The sequence below is a fragment of the Myodes glareolus genome, chromosome 15 (assembly GCF_982192425.1).
Source record: "Myodes glareolus chromosome 15, mMyoGla1.1, whole genome shotgun sequence".
NCBI lineage: Eukaryota > Metazoa > Chordata > Mammalia > Rodentia > Cricetidae > Myodes > Myodes glareolus.
Window position 1 is genome coordinate 50,683,060 of NC_142040.1, and position 14,771 is coordinate 50,697,830.

General features: G+C 39.2%; 1 protein-coding gene across 1 annotated transcript in view; it reads right to left on the reverse strand.

The window, feature by feature from the left end:
- The window catches only part of Wdr70 (WD repeat domain 70), a 213,957-nt gene that overhangs the window by 194,118 nt on the left and 5,068 nt on the right, over positions 1–14,771 (reverse strand). The window contains exon 4 of the mRNA XM_048428883.3: positions 3,402–3,522. Within this exon, the coding sequence (XP_048284840.3) occupies positions 3,402–3,522 (121 nt within the window). The remainder of the gene's footprint in view (positions 1–3,401; positions 3,523–14,771) is intronic.

The following is a 14,771-nucleotide window of genomic DNA, read 5'->3' on the forward strand; positions in this document are numbered from 1 at the left end:
AATAAACGTAATCTGCAATGACAGCACTGTGGCCTTCTGTCTAACTGACCAGGGTAAGCTGAGTTCACCATGAGGGTCTTTGCCGTGTTGAGTCACTCTCCCAATACCTTGTTAAATGGTTTGTCATCTCCTCAAAGGCTTCAGAGCTCGCCTTCTACCAATCACCATTAACCTAACTACTTTATTTTGTTTATCTTCATTTCATAATGCTGACCAGCTATTCAGTTGTTCACTATTGTTATCTACTTCCTTAGTGTTCCTGCCCCATATGAACAGAGCAAGAACAGAGCTGTGACTTGCTAACTGTATAACTCACTGTCTAACAGTGTTTACCCACAGAGGATGTTCAATATATACTAAATAACAGCTGGATAACTTTATACTTAGTTACATACACTGCCCTAAGGTCCAGTTTTCCAGCTAAATGAAGAGTCACAGACTTTGTAATGCAAAATTATCCTGTCACTGAGAACGTTAAAGTAAAATGTTGATCCTTAGCAGCTATGCTAAGGTAACTGTGTTAACTAGTTCAAAAGTAAACATTAAACTGGGAACTATGCTGATCTATGCTAATTTCATGGTTCATAATCTAAGCCTAATATTCCCATTAAATCTGGATGGAATGTGTTCACTCCAAATTCTATTTCTGGCTTTTTACTTCTAATAATCCCAAGCCAAAAAAAAAATTTTTCTTAATTTAACTTATTTTCAGTATTCTGAAAAACAAAATCCATGAAATTATGTTCAAAAATGTCTCTGATAGAAAGAAAAATACATTCCATGTTTAAAGTATCTCTTGATTCAATGTGGTACCAAAACAGGGACTGGAGACTAAAAACAGTGTATCCTGGGTAGGAAACAGTCAAGAGTCCAGCCCTCCCGTTTTCCCAGCAGAACGCTTGTAAGACATCTGCAACTGAACATTAAATGATGTCTACAATCCAACTTTAATTTACGAGGTAAATTCTTAAGCAAAATTCATTTCTTTTACTGTGACTTTCTTAAAAGGAAAGGCAAATGACCAAACAGCTTTTACCTCACAAACCAGATGGCAAGTACATGGCATTTCTCTCCTAACTTAAGAGATGCTCCCTTGGCTCAGTAATACCTGCTTTTCATGTCCACGATTTTTGAGTGGCAATGCATACCCATAAAAAGCTTCTTCTTGTTGTTATCATTTTGTTTTTTTTTTTTAATTGAGAAGAATCTCATACAGTCCTGGAGCTCTAAATCTTCCTGTGTTCACTTTATATAAGCTAATATTACACATGCCACCATGGCAAGGTCACATAACCTTTGTTTTTGTTTTGAGACTTGGTCTTACTCCATAGTTGTAGTTGGCCTGGAACTCACAAAGATCCACCTGTTTTTTCTTTCTAAGTGCTGGAATTTAAGGTGTGCACCACCACACCTGGCCCATACACTATTTCTTTCTCTCTTTCTTTCTCTCTTTCTTTCCTTCTTTCTTTCTTTCTTTCTTTCTTTCTTTCTTTTTGTTCGTTTTTTGTTTTTGAGACAAAGTTTCTCTGCAGCTTTGGAGCCTGTTCTTGAACTAGCTCTTGTAGACCAGGCTGGCCTGAAACTCACAAAGATCCACCTGCCTCTGCCTCCCGAGTGATGGGATTAAAGGTCTGAGCCACCACCACCTGGATCTAATTAGCTTTTTCTAAACTAAATTTCAATAACATTCCAAATTTTTTAGAAACTATTTTTTAAAGCAAATAGACTTTCTTTTTTTCTCTTTTTTTTCTTTCTTTCTTTCCTTATTTATTTATTTATTATGTATACAGTATTCTGCCTGTATGTTCTCTTTCAGGGCAGAAGTGGCCACCAGATCTCACTATGGATGGTTGTGAGCCACCATGTGGTTGCTGGGAATTGAACTCAGGGCCTCTGGAAGAGTAGCCAGTGCTCATAACCACTGAGCCATCTCTCCAGCCCACAGAAACTATTCACATGGTATGTGATACTGACTCCCAACACACTACAGAAGACAAAAATCATCATCATCATCATCATCATCATCTAGTAGTTATTTAAGAAGATACAAAAGCTGAGTGAAATGACATACACATTTAATCCAAGCATTCAAGAGGCAGAAGCAAGCAGATCTCTGTAATCTTAATACCAGTCTGACCTACATAGTAAGTTACAGGATAGACAGGGCTGCCTAGAGAGACATTGTCTCAAACAACAAATATATATATATATATATATATATATATATATATATATATATTTAATATATTAATGGTCAGACATAATGGTACACTTCTACAATGCTAAGACTCCAAGAGATGAAGGCAGGAGTATTACTGTGAGTTCCAGAACATTTATGATTAAAAAACAAGCCTGTGCCTCAAAAATAAATACATAAGTAAATAAACGAAAGTAACTAAATAAAAATAAGATTGTGTGCGTGTGTGTCAGGAGTAGTACAGAAGATGATCAGAAATGAATTCAAATTGTAAGTAGCAATTTACCACCATGCCCATCACTAAGCATGGTGGCACATGCCTATAAAACCAGTCCTCAGAAGAAGAGGCAGAAAGATCAGCAGTTCCTGGCCAGCTGACCAACCTGAGACCCTATGTCAAAAACCAAGAACTGAAAACACAACTCAAAAGTAGAGCATTCAGCTGGATGGTGGTGGTGCATGCCTTTAATCCCAGCACTCGGGAGGCAGAGGCAGGCGAGTTCAAGGCCAGCCTGGTCTACAGAGGGAGTTGCAGGAAAGGCTCTAAAGCTACAGAAAAACCCTGTCTCAAAAAAAAAAAAAAAAGGAAGCATTCACCTGACATGCACAGCCTTCCCAAAACTGTGCACTAAAAAACAGTGCTAAGTATGTCACAGTGGCACATACTATCAATTCCAGCTAATTTGGAAACTAGAAACATACAGAAGTTTCATCTAAAAATCCCTGAGCCCACCCTCAAATTATGAAAATAACCACCAAATCATAAATGCTGGAACATCCCTAGATAAAATCTTGGATCATATTTGATTCTATGGTGTAATCACAAAGATGAACCAAAAATAAATTTTAAAATAGCAAATAACTAGGCTTCTATTTAAACAAAATACACGGAACAAGTATATTTGTATCATTTTTCTTCTAAAACTCTATAAATAATGGCAAATAGCTCTTCAAAAGGGTATGATTTTTTTTTCATTTTTGTCTATGACACAAAGTTAAATGTTGTTGCTGTTTTTCAGTTTTCGAATTCCAAAGTTGACTCTCCCTCGGCATTTTCACAGCCTAGCAGTACATAACTGTCTGGAGTAGAGAAACAGTATGAATGAAGGAATAAATAAGTAGGATATCTTTTGTCTAAATTAGACTAGGAATGTCTAGAAAAAGAGAGTTTAGGAGAAGGGAAGCCTCTGAGACATTCAGGCACCTGGGTGCTGGCTGTGTGTGCTCTCTGGCTGCGCTTGAGCTTGATGGTGCTGGCTCCACATCTTCAATGTGTTTCCTTAATTCTTTTTCTCTGTTCATTTCTTCCTCTTTTTCTCTTGCTTCTGAAGATTAAAAAGTAAAAATAATTTCCAACAGTTAGACTTTGTAGTTTATCAATATTAGGCTGAAAATTAAGCCACAGAAGAAAATGTGACAAGAGGGCTAAGAAAGCAATTAGGTTGGCAGAGTGCTACTCACAGCCTTGGCCCTCCTCAGCGCACATCACCAGGTGTGACGGCACACACCTGTACACCCAACACCTGGGCCCTCCTCAGCGCACATCACCAGGTGTGACGGCACACACCTGTACACCCAACACCTGGGCCCTCCTCAGCGCACGTCACCAGGTGTGACGGCACACACCTGTACACCCAACACCTGGGCCCTCCTCAGCGCACATCACCAGGTGTGACAGCACACACCTGTACACCCAACACCTGGGCCCTCCTCAGCGCACATCACCAGGTGTGACGGCACACACCTGTACACCCAACACCTAGGGCCCTCCTCAGCGCACATCACCAGGTGTGACAGCACACACCTGTACACCCAACACCTGGGCCCTCCTCAGCGCACATCACCAGGTGTGACGGAACACACCTGTACACTCAACACCTAGGGCCCTCCTCAGCGCACATCACCAGGTGTGACGGAACACACCTGTACACCCAACACCTGGGCCCTCCTCAGCACACATCACCACGTGTGACAGCACACACCTGTACACCCAATACCTGGGGCGCTCCTCAGTGTACATCACCAGGTGTGACAGCACACACCTGTACAACCAATACCTGGGGCCCTCCTCAGCGCACATCATCAGGTGTGACGGCACACACCTGTACACCCAACACCTGGGTCCTCCTCAATGCACATCACCAGCTGTGATGGCACACACCTGTTCACTCAACACCTGGGAGATAGACACAGGAGTTCAATGTCACCAGTCTGGGTTTCATGAGACCCTGTCTCAACAAAATAAAATCAGAGCTAGTTAGTTAGTGCAGCAGTAAAGGAGGGTGTGGCAGCACACACCTTTAACCCCAAAGCTAGGGAGAAGTAGGCAGGGGATCTCTGTGTGTTTGAGGCAACCCTGGTCTACAGAAAGAGAACTCTAGCCAGGGCTCCATAGTTAGAGCTCTTGCAAAGAACCCATGTTCCCAGCAGGCACATCAGGCAACACATGACCGTTAACTCCAGCTTCAGGGGAATCTGACGTATCTAGCCTTCAAAAGATCTTCATCTCACATGAACATACCCACACACAGACACACACAATTAAAAATAATAAAAAATACTTTTAAAAAAAAGTGACCACTACATTATCAGTAACAGCAAAAACTAAACAGCCTATGACAAAGCCACCATGAGAAAAGGTAAACAGAGTTACAGTGTATCATAGCAATCCTACTGCTAGGTGTAGGAGAAACTGAAAAGAGAGTTCAAGAGTATTCTGTTGAAAAAAAAAAAAGAGAGTGTTCTGTTGTTGTTTCTTTTGGTTTTGGTTGTTTTGAGAAAAGATTTGACTAAGTAGTCCTGGCTGGTCTGAAGCTTGCTGTGTAGACCAGGCTGGCCTCTGATTATCAGCGTATCTCACAGCTTCTGTCTCTTGAGTACTAGTATTACGGTCATGTGCCATCCTATTTGGTTTTGAAAACAGAATTTTTCAGAGGTAGTTGTTCACCCAAAATCATAGCAGCATTACTCCAAAAACATAAATCTATCTAAAATAGTGAAGCAAATTGTTCATGTACAGATGAATGGGTAAGCAAAATGTGGTATATATCTATACAATAAAGTGTTATATTCAGTCTTAAAAAGGAAGGGTATTCTGCAATGGATGAATGCCAAATAGTCTATTCTAAATGAAATAAACAAGTCACAGAAAAAGATAAATACTGAATATACCAATGCATTAGCATATGATGTACAAAATAATCTACAACAGTCATAAATCAAACAAAATAGTATAATTAGTTGCCAGGAGCTAAAGAAGAATAAGGGATCATTATTTAATGATAAAAAGTTTCAGTTTTATAGGATGAATAGAGTTTCAGAGATGAACTGTGGCTACAGCTATTCAATATTATACACTTAAAGTGGCAACAGATGGTCAGAAGATAAAGATGCTGTTGCCAAGACTGACCACCTCAGTTCAATCCCTAAGACTCAACTCCTGCAAGTTGTCCTCTGATATAGATATGAATAATTTGCATTGGTATGGATTTTAAGGTCAATTTTATTATATGTATATGTATTTCTGATCTTGATTAAGGTATTGTGATTGTGTAGTTCATTTAAAAATGTAATGTATAATTAGGAAATATAGGTTGTTAATGGATAATCATCAATAATAGTCAAGCTTGTAGTCATGTTAGTTAGATTTTCTAGATATATAGAGATATATTTCAGTAAGATAGGCATTCTTCATATCTTTCAAAGACTACAGAATATGGCATTTTAAATGTTTTAATAACTTAGGGCCTTGCATGACAATGAGACACTTCTGCTCCTGGCAGCACCAGCTACTTCAAGACGAAGAGGCTCCTTATGGAGTTTGATAACCATGTGGGCAAGAAACTGCTCTTGCCTGGACTATTATATAAACTGGACACAAAGAACCCACAGAGAGAGGACTGCTGAACTTCCCTAAAGGTGAGATGGTCTTTTGGGGTTCCTGATTCATGAAAGAGTCTGCGAGACATTCTGCAGGACACAGCAGATAGTGACTGAACTGCCTTTGAAATTTCCTGCTTCATGGAAAAGTCTGCTGGATACTATGGGCCTGCAGATTGAAGATGGATGCCCCAATGGTAGAAAAGAACTTTGGGTGACTATACAGGCAGTGAGATGTCTCTGTCAGTTCTAGAGTTTGGAAGTTGCTTACCTTGTTTACTTAGGTAATATTATATCCTTCTGGAGTCTTTGATGGAGTTGAAGAATAAATAGATAGTTATAGTTTTCCTTAGTTATGATAAAAGATAAAGTAGATATAAATATTGTAACTGTAACTTTTGTTTGATAACTGTTTTGTTATATGTAATTTTACTATGTTAAAGTTAAAGCCTTTCTTTTTTGTTTAAACAGAAAAAGAGGAAATGATGTAGGAGGGTCTTCTACCTATCTGTTGCTTTCATTGGTTAATTAATAAAGAAAACTGCTTGGCCTGATAGGTCAGAACATAGGTAGGCGGGGAAGACAGAACAGAATTGTGGGAGAAAGAAAGCAGAGGCATGCAGACGCCATGGAGCCAGCCACCAGGTCAGACATGCTGAATCTTTCCCGGTAAGCCACCACCTCGTGATGCTACAAACATTATTAGAAATGGGTTGAGTCAAGATAGGAGAGTTAGCCAATAAGAGGCTACAAATAATGGGCCAGGCAGTGTACAAATGAATACAGTTTCCGTGTAATTATTTCGGGGGTAAAGCTAGCCAGGTGGGCAGTGGGAAGCAGCCCGCCGTTCCTTCTACAGTCCTCTAACCTTTGTGCAGTGGCCTGTACCTCTAAACACACAATCAATCAATAAGTAAGTAAATAACCAAATATATAAAAGTGATTTTAAAGGTTTTAATGGAGCTGGGTGGTGTACATCTTTAATCCCAGTACTAGGGAGGCAAAGGCAAAAGGATCTCTGAGATCTAGGCCAGCCTGGTCTACACAGTGAGATCTAGGTAGGCCAGCCTGGTCTACAGAGTGAGATCTAGGACAGCCAGGACTATGCAGAGAACTCTGCCTTGAAAAACGAAAAACAAAGTGTTAATAGTTAAGGCGCTGAAAAGAGGCCTCAGTCAGTAAAGTGCTGCCCTGTAAGCACGAGGCTCTGAATGTGAATCCCAACACCCATGGCTTTTAAAGCTGAGCTCAGATGAGTGTGCTATAGTCTCCGTGCTGCAGAAGTGGACACAAGCTGAGCCCTAGAGCTCGTTGACCACCCAACCTACTGACCCAGTCAGCTCCAATTTGTAGACAGAGACTCTCTGAGAGGAGCTGGGCGGGGGGGGGACACACACCTTTAACCCAGCCTTTGGGAGGCAGAGATAGCTGAATTTGTGAGTTCCAAGTTAGCCTGATCTACATATACCAGCACAGTCATGGCTAAAAAGAGACCCTGTGTCAAACAATAATAAATAAATAAATAAAGTAGAGATTGATAAAGGAAGACATCCAATTTCACCTTCTGGCTTCCATGTGCATATACAAACACACACACACACCGATTTTTTTTAAATGGTTAAGCTGGCCAGGCATGGTGATGTATACCTATACCTTCAATACTCCGAAGACAGAAGAAAAATTACAAGTTCATGATCAACCTGAGCTATACAACAAGATCCAGTATCAAATCAAGAAAAACAGTTTCAGATGACAAATGTTATGTTGTATTTTATCACAACTTCATACACAGGAAAAGAAATTATCAACCTAAATGACCAACAGAGAGAAAAGAATTAAACAAAATTAATTAAATAAAGCATCTCAATACAGTATAAAATACAGGCAATAAAAAGAGTGAAGAGCATTTATACTATAGGATATTATAGGCAAGAGGAAAAAATATCAATAGACTGTTAGAATCGTTTTTCTCTTCACTCACACTGATGAAACAATATGGTAGCAGTATTACATACTACTGTGAATTGAGATGGAGAATATGATACGCTAAGCAAGCTCTGAGAAACACAAATGCACTATGTAAAACACAGACAGGGGATGGAAAACATTGAGAAATAGCTCCCTTCTCGGTGTGTTAGGCTGGAAGCAACACTCACTCATGTCTGAATTCCCTACACTGGGCCTTTACCTGACCACCAAAATCATGAGGAATGTCCAACTACACTAAGTCTTACAATAAGGGGTTAGTTGGGTTTGCTTTTAAACACAGAAAAGTTATACAAAAGAATTTTTCCTCTGCTAATCTCACTTGGCAACTGGGAAAGGCACATATGTAGCAAGGGAATTAAATGAATAGTTAGACTTTCATTTGCTACCATCCCAATAATCTAACTTTTTTTTTTTCTCTTTAAGCAATAAAGCTGAGAGTTTTTGCCTACACTTAAAATCCCAGGGCATGGAAGAAGCAGGAGGACTGCCAATAACTCAAGGCCAGCCTGTGATACAAAGCGAGACCCAGTCTCAAAAAAACAAAACAAAACAAAAAGAATATTATATTCTTTGGGTCATAGAAGACCAGGAACAAAGAGACAGCAGCAAGTATTTAAAAGAACTAGTCTTTTATGTAAGAACTCTCCAGGAAGAGGCAAGGCAAATGATGGTTTTTCTGTGCTCTCCACTGAACCAGTGTGGCCAAGAGTCAATATTCTGATAGTGAAAGTGGCTGGACAAAATAAAGAACAGAAGCTTAGGGGTCAGTTTAAGGATTAGGGTAGCTTCATCCCTATCCTCACATGCTCTTTGTCCATCTTTCCCCCTGCTGGGAATTGGGGATATGTGTTCTCTAAATTCTGACTTCCTCCTGGGTTTTAAGGAATATTCTGTTCCTAATCAGGATAGCAGAGAAAGGCAGAAATCATTAGTTGCCTATGAAATCACCATTCTCTTTATCCTTGTTAAGGAAGCCATTCTTTTTTTCTGCAGATAGGATGACATCATGCTTCTGGTCATGCTTGGCCCCTCCTCACCCACGGAAGGTGGAGCTCCATTCTATGTTAAATGCATTGCTTGGGGGCCGGAGAGATGGTTCAGCAGTTAAGAGCAGTGGCTGCACTACCAGAGGACCAGGGTTCGATTCCCAGCACCCACATGGCAGCTCACAACTGTCTGTGACTCCAGTTCCACTGGATAAAACGCCCTCACACAGACATATATGAAGGCAAAAACACCAATGCGTATAAAATAAATAAATTTTTTTAAATGCATTGCTCCTTCAATGGCCATTTTTGGAAGTGACTTGCTATACAATATTAGGTATACATTGTTTTATTCCCAAACAGGTATTCAAAACAGTTCCCCTCCCATGACTATCATGTGCTCATCTGTGTTTGACAATTCAAAATTCTGACAGTTTGGGGTCATGAAGACAGTAATCTGAGGACAAACCAACACTCTAAAGCAGGCAAAACAGAAAAGGGAGAGAAACTTCATGGCCCTCATAGCAGGACTCAGAAGACAAAGGCCCCATCCTAGAATTCTTGTACTAAGAGATACTTTACTTTACATGAGTCGTTCTTAATTGGTCTTGTATGATGTCTCTGCAAGGAACCAAAAGCATGCTGCCATCAGCCTTACCTTAACACAAATGAAAGTCAGCGCCTGGATGGAGTTTATCAAGTGCAAGGTGTTTTTAAAACTATCCTACAAATCAACCTTTGTAATAATCTCTAAAGAGAATTGTCCCACTTTCCAGGCGAAAACTCCAAGGCATAAACAAATTTGCCCACTTATAAAAACATTAGTTGCCTTAGCAACAAAATGAGATCTGGGCCCACAACTGGATCCTTCTCTGATGTGATTAGCTGCTGTAAGATTAACTGACAAGCATCCCCTACCTTATTTAATAGTGAGCGCTCGACTCTTATCTCTTCAAAGGCCGATTAAGTACAACCTTCACCATTTGCTGACCCACCCACTACCAGAATTTCCCAACAGTGATAAGGACTCCAAATTATTTGTCTCACTCTTGTGAAACATTTGATTTTTTTTTCAACTTTTGCCAGGCATGGTGGTGCATGTTTTTAATCCCAATTGACAGGAGGCAGAATCTCTGTGAGTCCAAGCCCAGCCCAATCTATAAAGTAAGTTTCAGGACAGAAAGCATTATATAGTGAGATCCCATTTCAAGAAACAAACAAACAAAAAAGAAGTATTAACTTTTGTTTTTACTACCAAAACTTCAACATTTCAACTGAGGGATGTTTTATGCTAATCTATTGCTTCATTAGATCAAAGGAAAAAAATGGGAACTCAAGGAAGAAACTATAGAGTAAAAAAATAAATTAGTGTTTTCATTATGGGTTGATGAGAAATCAAGCTAAATAGAATTCCACAGACTGGACATGCCCTGAAATTTTTACCCAATATAAAAACAAGTACAATGAAAGCTCTAAATATGCCTTGCCTTTATAAAGCAAACCTCCTCCCCAAGTCTTGATATCACTTTTGGGTAACAATTTCTCTAATACATCACATTTTATGCAACTTTAAATTGACAGCCTATTTATGGCTAATCTGTACTAATCTAAATAATAGAGTCAAATGAAAGTAATTTAGAACCTAAAAACTTCAGTCAACCACTTGGTAACCACTTAACTAGAAAGAAAGTAAATATCAGGTAAGCCAGGCATCGTGGTTTGTGCTTGTTATCTCAGCGCTCCACAGGCAGGGATAGGATTACTATGAACCTGAGGCCATCTTCAGCTACAAACACAGCGAGTTCCAGGGGAGCCTGAGCTACAGAGACCTTGTTTCAAAATAAAAACAAAAGTCAAGACAACAAAATTACTAAGAATATGAGTCTGAATATTCTAATGTGAAATACCCATAGGAATTAAATGTGAAAATGTCTCACTTGTTTATTTGTCTTACTAGCCTCCCATGTCATGAAGAAACACTCAAGTTTAATCTATTTAATAACAAAACACTAAGAAAACAAAATTAGATGTTAACATTTAAAAATATTAATCACATTAAATATTGACAATATAGCTACTATGGACAAAGCTGGGCACTCTAATTATAAAAGCAAACAAAAACCAAGAGGTTTAGCCTCAAAACATAGATAATATTAAACTTGTGATATTTCTAAAGTACTGATGGGACAAAAGTATGAAATAATTCCAGGCAAAGGTAAGACATAATCTAGGTCGGGAAGATGTAGGATTTAACTAGAGAAAAAAATTGTTGAGGTTCAAAAATGTCTTAGTTTCTAAATGTTTCTTCAGCATTTTCTCTTCTCAAACATTAAAATACCCACTAAAATCAAATTCAAAGTCAGGCATGGTGACCCACATCTGTAATCACAGGAGAAGGCAAGCAAACGCAGAAAGATCAGGAGTTCAAAGCCCATCCTCAGTTACACACCAAGCTTGACTTATTCCTTTAAGTTTGATTTCAGTAACAAAGGAAAGACTTCAATATCAACCATAAGAATCATGATGCATATTACAATCATCCATTTTTAGAAAAGAGTTAGGGCCAGAAAGTTAACCATTTATAAAAGCACCTATTAGGGGCTGGAGAGATGGCTCAGTGGTTATGAGCACTGGTTGCTCTTCCAGAGGTCCTGTGTTCAACTCCCAGCAACCACATGGCGGCTCACAACCATCTATAAAGAGATCCATAATGCCCTCTTTTGACCAGCAGGAATACATGCAGGCAGATCACTGTATACATAATAAATAAATCTTTAAAAAAGAAAAAAAAAGAAAGAAAGAAAAGAAAAGAAGCACCTGCTGCCAAGCCTGCTGACCCAAGTACAGTCCCCATGTCCTACATGATGGAAAAACTCCTGTAAATCATTCTGCCCTCCCCACCTACACACACACAAACCAATTTTTGAAGTCAGTGAAACTGTATATCAGCTTTAATTTTATAATCTCAGTATAAATTAATGGCCAAGGTTGGGAGAAAACAAAAATGTCTTACGCCACTAACAATGAATAATTTCCCACAAAATGTGATTACTTCTGTATATACATAAACATCCGAAACAGCGTATTAAAGCTAAAGAGAATCCTGGTTTACTTTTTCAAGAAACTGTTCAATAAAAATTCACATGTTCAGATTAGTAGAAGCCACAGTCAGAGTCAAACCAAGAATGTGGTACTAGGCCAGGAAAGTTCCATACAGTGAATTTATTCACAAACTTTTTTTTAATGTACAAGCCTTATGATTCCTCAAAATCCATGAAATAGTGTGCACACATGCTTACAGAAATTAAAAAGGATACCTAGCAGTCCTTTACAGGGTACTATGTCCAACGGTTTAGCCTACCCAAGAACTTGCTGAGGATATCATACCCACCTAACAGGGTCAAAAATTGAAATCCTTCTCAGTCTTCCTCAAGTGGAATGTGGAGCTGCTTTTTAAACCTAGGTTCTCCAACTTCAAATGTCAAGCTCTAACAGGTTGGGCCATTTAAAACTATCTCCAAATAAGAAGAATTTGATTATTAAAGCAGAACTTGGGCTTTACAAAGCCTTAGGTTCCACCCCCAGCATGACATAAAACCAGGCGTTATTTGTATACCTCTGTACTGCTAGCACACGAAAAGTAGAGACAGTAGGGTCAAGGCTATGTATATTTTCCAGGCCAGCAAGGGCTACATAAAAATAAATAGATGGATGGATAATTATTTTAGTTCTAAATTCAATTTAATCTTCTCAAATATGTATTAAGAATCTACACTGCCAGGAACTGCATAACTTATTTAACTATAACTGCTGTCCAAAGATTATGTATGAGATTTTAAACACAAGATTTGTCTAACTGATAGTACAGATACTCACTAAAATTTTGTGTTTGAAGTATTACCAAATACACCCAGAAGGCAAGGGGTTTTCATTGTTTTTTTTTTCTTTTATTGTTTCATCATTAAAATTGACCTTTTCAGATATACTGGAGTACAATATAAAATTTATTTTATCCTAATGTTCCTAAAAACCTTAAGATTTCCTGAGTGATGGGAACTATCTTTGTTACTTACTAGGATTTTTGGTCACGGTATTACTGGAGTTAGGGAGAGTCCCTAGCTAGCCCCACTACTGTTTGAAACTAAGTGCATTGAACAGGGGGTCAGTCTATAAAAGCTTCGGAAAAGTACTAATTTGATATATCTCAACCTGCTGAGTAAGCAAGGGAAAGTATGGAATCTCCGCCCCTCCTGCAGCCACCTAACCCACTGAATCACTTCACGTGGCTGTCCATCTGGAGCTCTGGATCCCCTATCAGATATCCTGCATAGCAGATATTTACATAATGATTCACAACAGTAGAAAAATTGCAGATATGAGGTTAGAAACATAATAATTGTATGGCTGGGGGTCACCACACCGTGAGGAACTACTAAGGAGCTGCAGTGTTAGGAAGACTGAAAACCACTACTCGACTCTTAGTCAGCATAAGAGTTTCCCAGGGATCAGAAACAAGAACACATTCTAGATCGATGATGAGCATCTGATATTGAAGAAATCCTATGGCTTCTCTGGATAGATGACATCGAACTGAACTAAATTCCTGGACACTCAGCTGGTGACAACAGATCACCTATTTGCTTTCCAAGGAGAAATTCTCACACATCCTGGTACTACAAGTATTGAGTGGGAAAAACAGTTTAGTTCATCCTCTTAGGAGATATTGAGTTGTTCGTTTTTTTCTGCCCACCTCTCCCCCATGCTTAGGAAGATTGGAGATCAACCTCAAGTGTAGTCTTTGCCCTCTACCTTACTGTCAAGTAGAATACTTGTCTTTTACCACTGAGGATATCAGACTAGTTGGTCCATGAGTTCCAAGGATTCTCCTGTCTCCGTGTCCATGCTCGCTGTAAGAGCACTGGGAAGAGATGCGTGCTACCACGTCTAGCTTTACATGTAGGTACAGACATACATACTATTAGACATGGTGGTACAGCCAATGATCCCAAATCTAAGACTAATATAAGATGGTCGAGAGTTCGAGGTCAGCCTAACAAGACTTAAGACTGTCTCAAAAAACATGAACAAGGCCGGGCAGTGGTAGCACACACCTTTAATTCCAGCACTCGGGATGCAGAGGCCAGTGAATCTGTGAATTCCAGGCCAGCCTGGTCTACAAAGTGAGTACCAGGACAGGTTCCAAAGCTACACAGAGAAACCCTGTCTCGAACACACACACACATACAAATACACACAAAACCACACACACACGAGCAAAGATTATTTCACTGGTAGAGCACTTACTCAACTATATGCTAGGAACTGGGTTCAATCAACTGAGGTGGGGAGACACACACAATGGAAGAAGGGTAAAATACCTACTAAATTCTTTTTTAAGGGAGGAGTTTTTTGAGAGAAGGGTAAAGGGGAGGGAAGAGGGAAAGAGAAATACAGAGAGATTGAGAAGAGCAATATATTTATTGATAACACAACATGACTAAGATTTAGTTCAAAATATTTAGAAAGGAAAATTAAATAAAAACACTAGCCATAAATGATCATAGTAGCTTATATAAATAGATACCTGTGGTTTTGAAATTTCTCATAATGAAGTTTCTTTAAAAAGAAAAAAGAACTAGTAGCAATAGTAACAACCAGGCATGGTGTCATATGCCTTTAATTCCATCACTTGGGAGGTAGAGGTAGGGGGATCTCTGCAA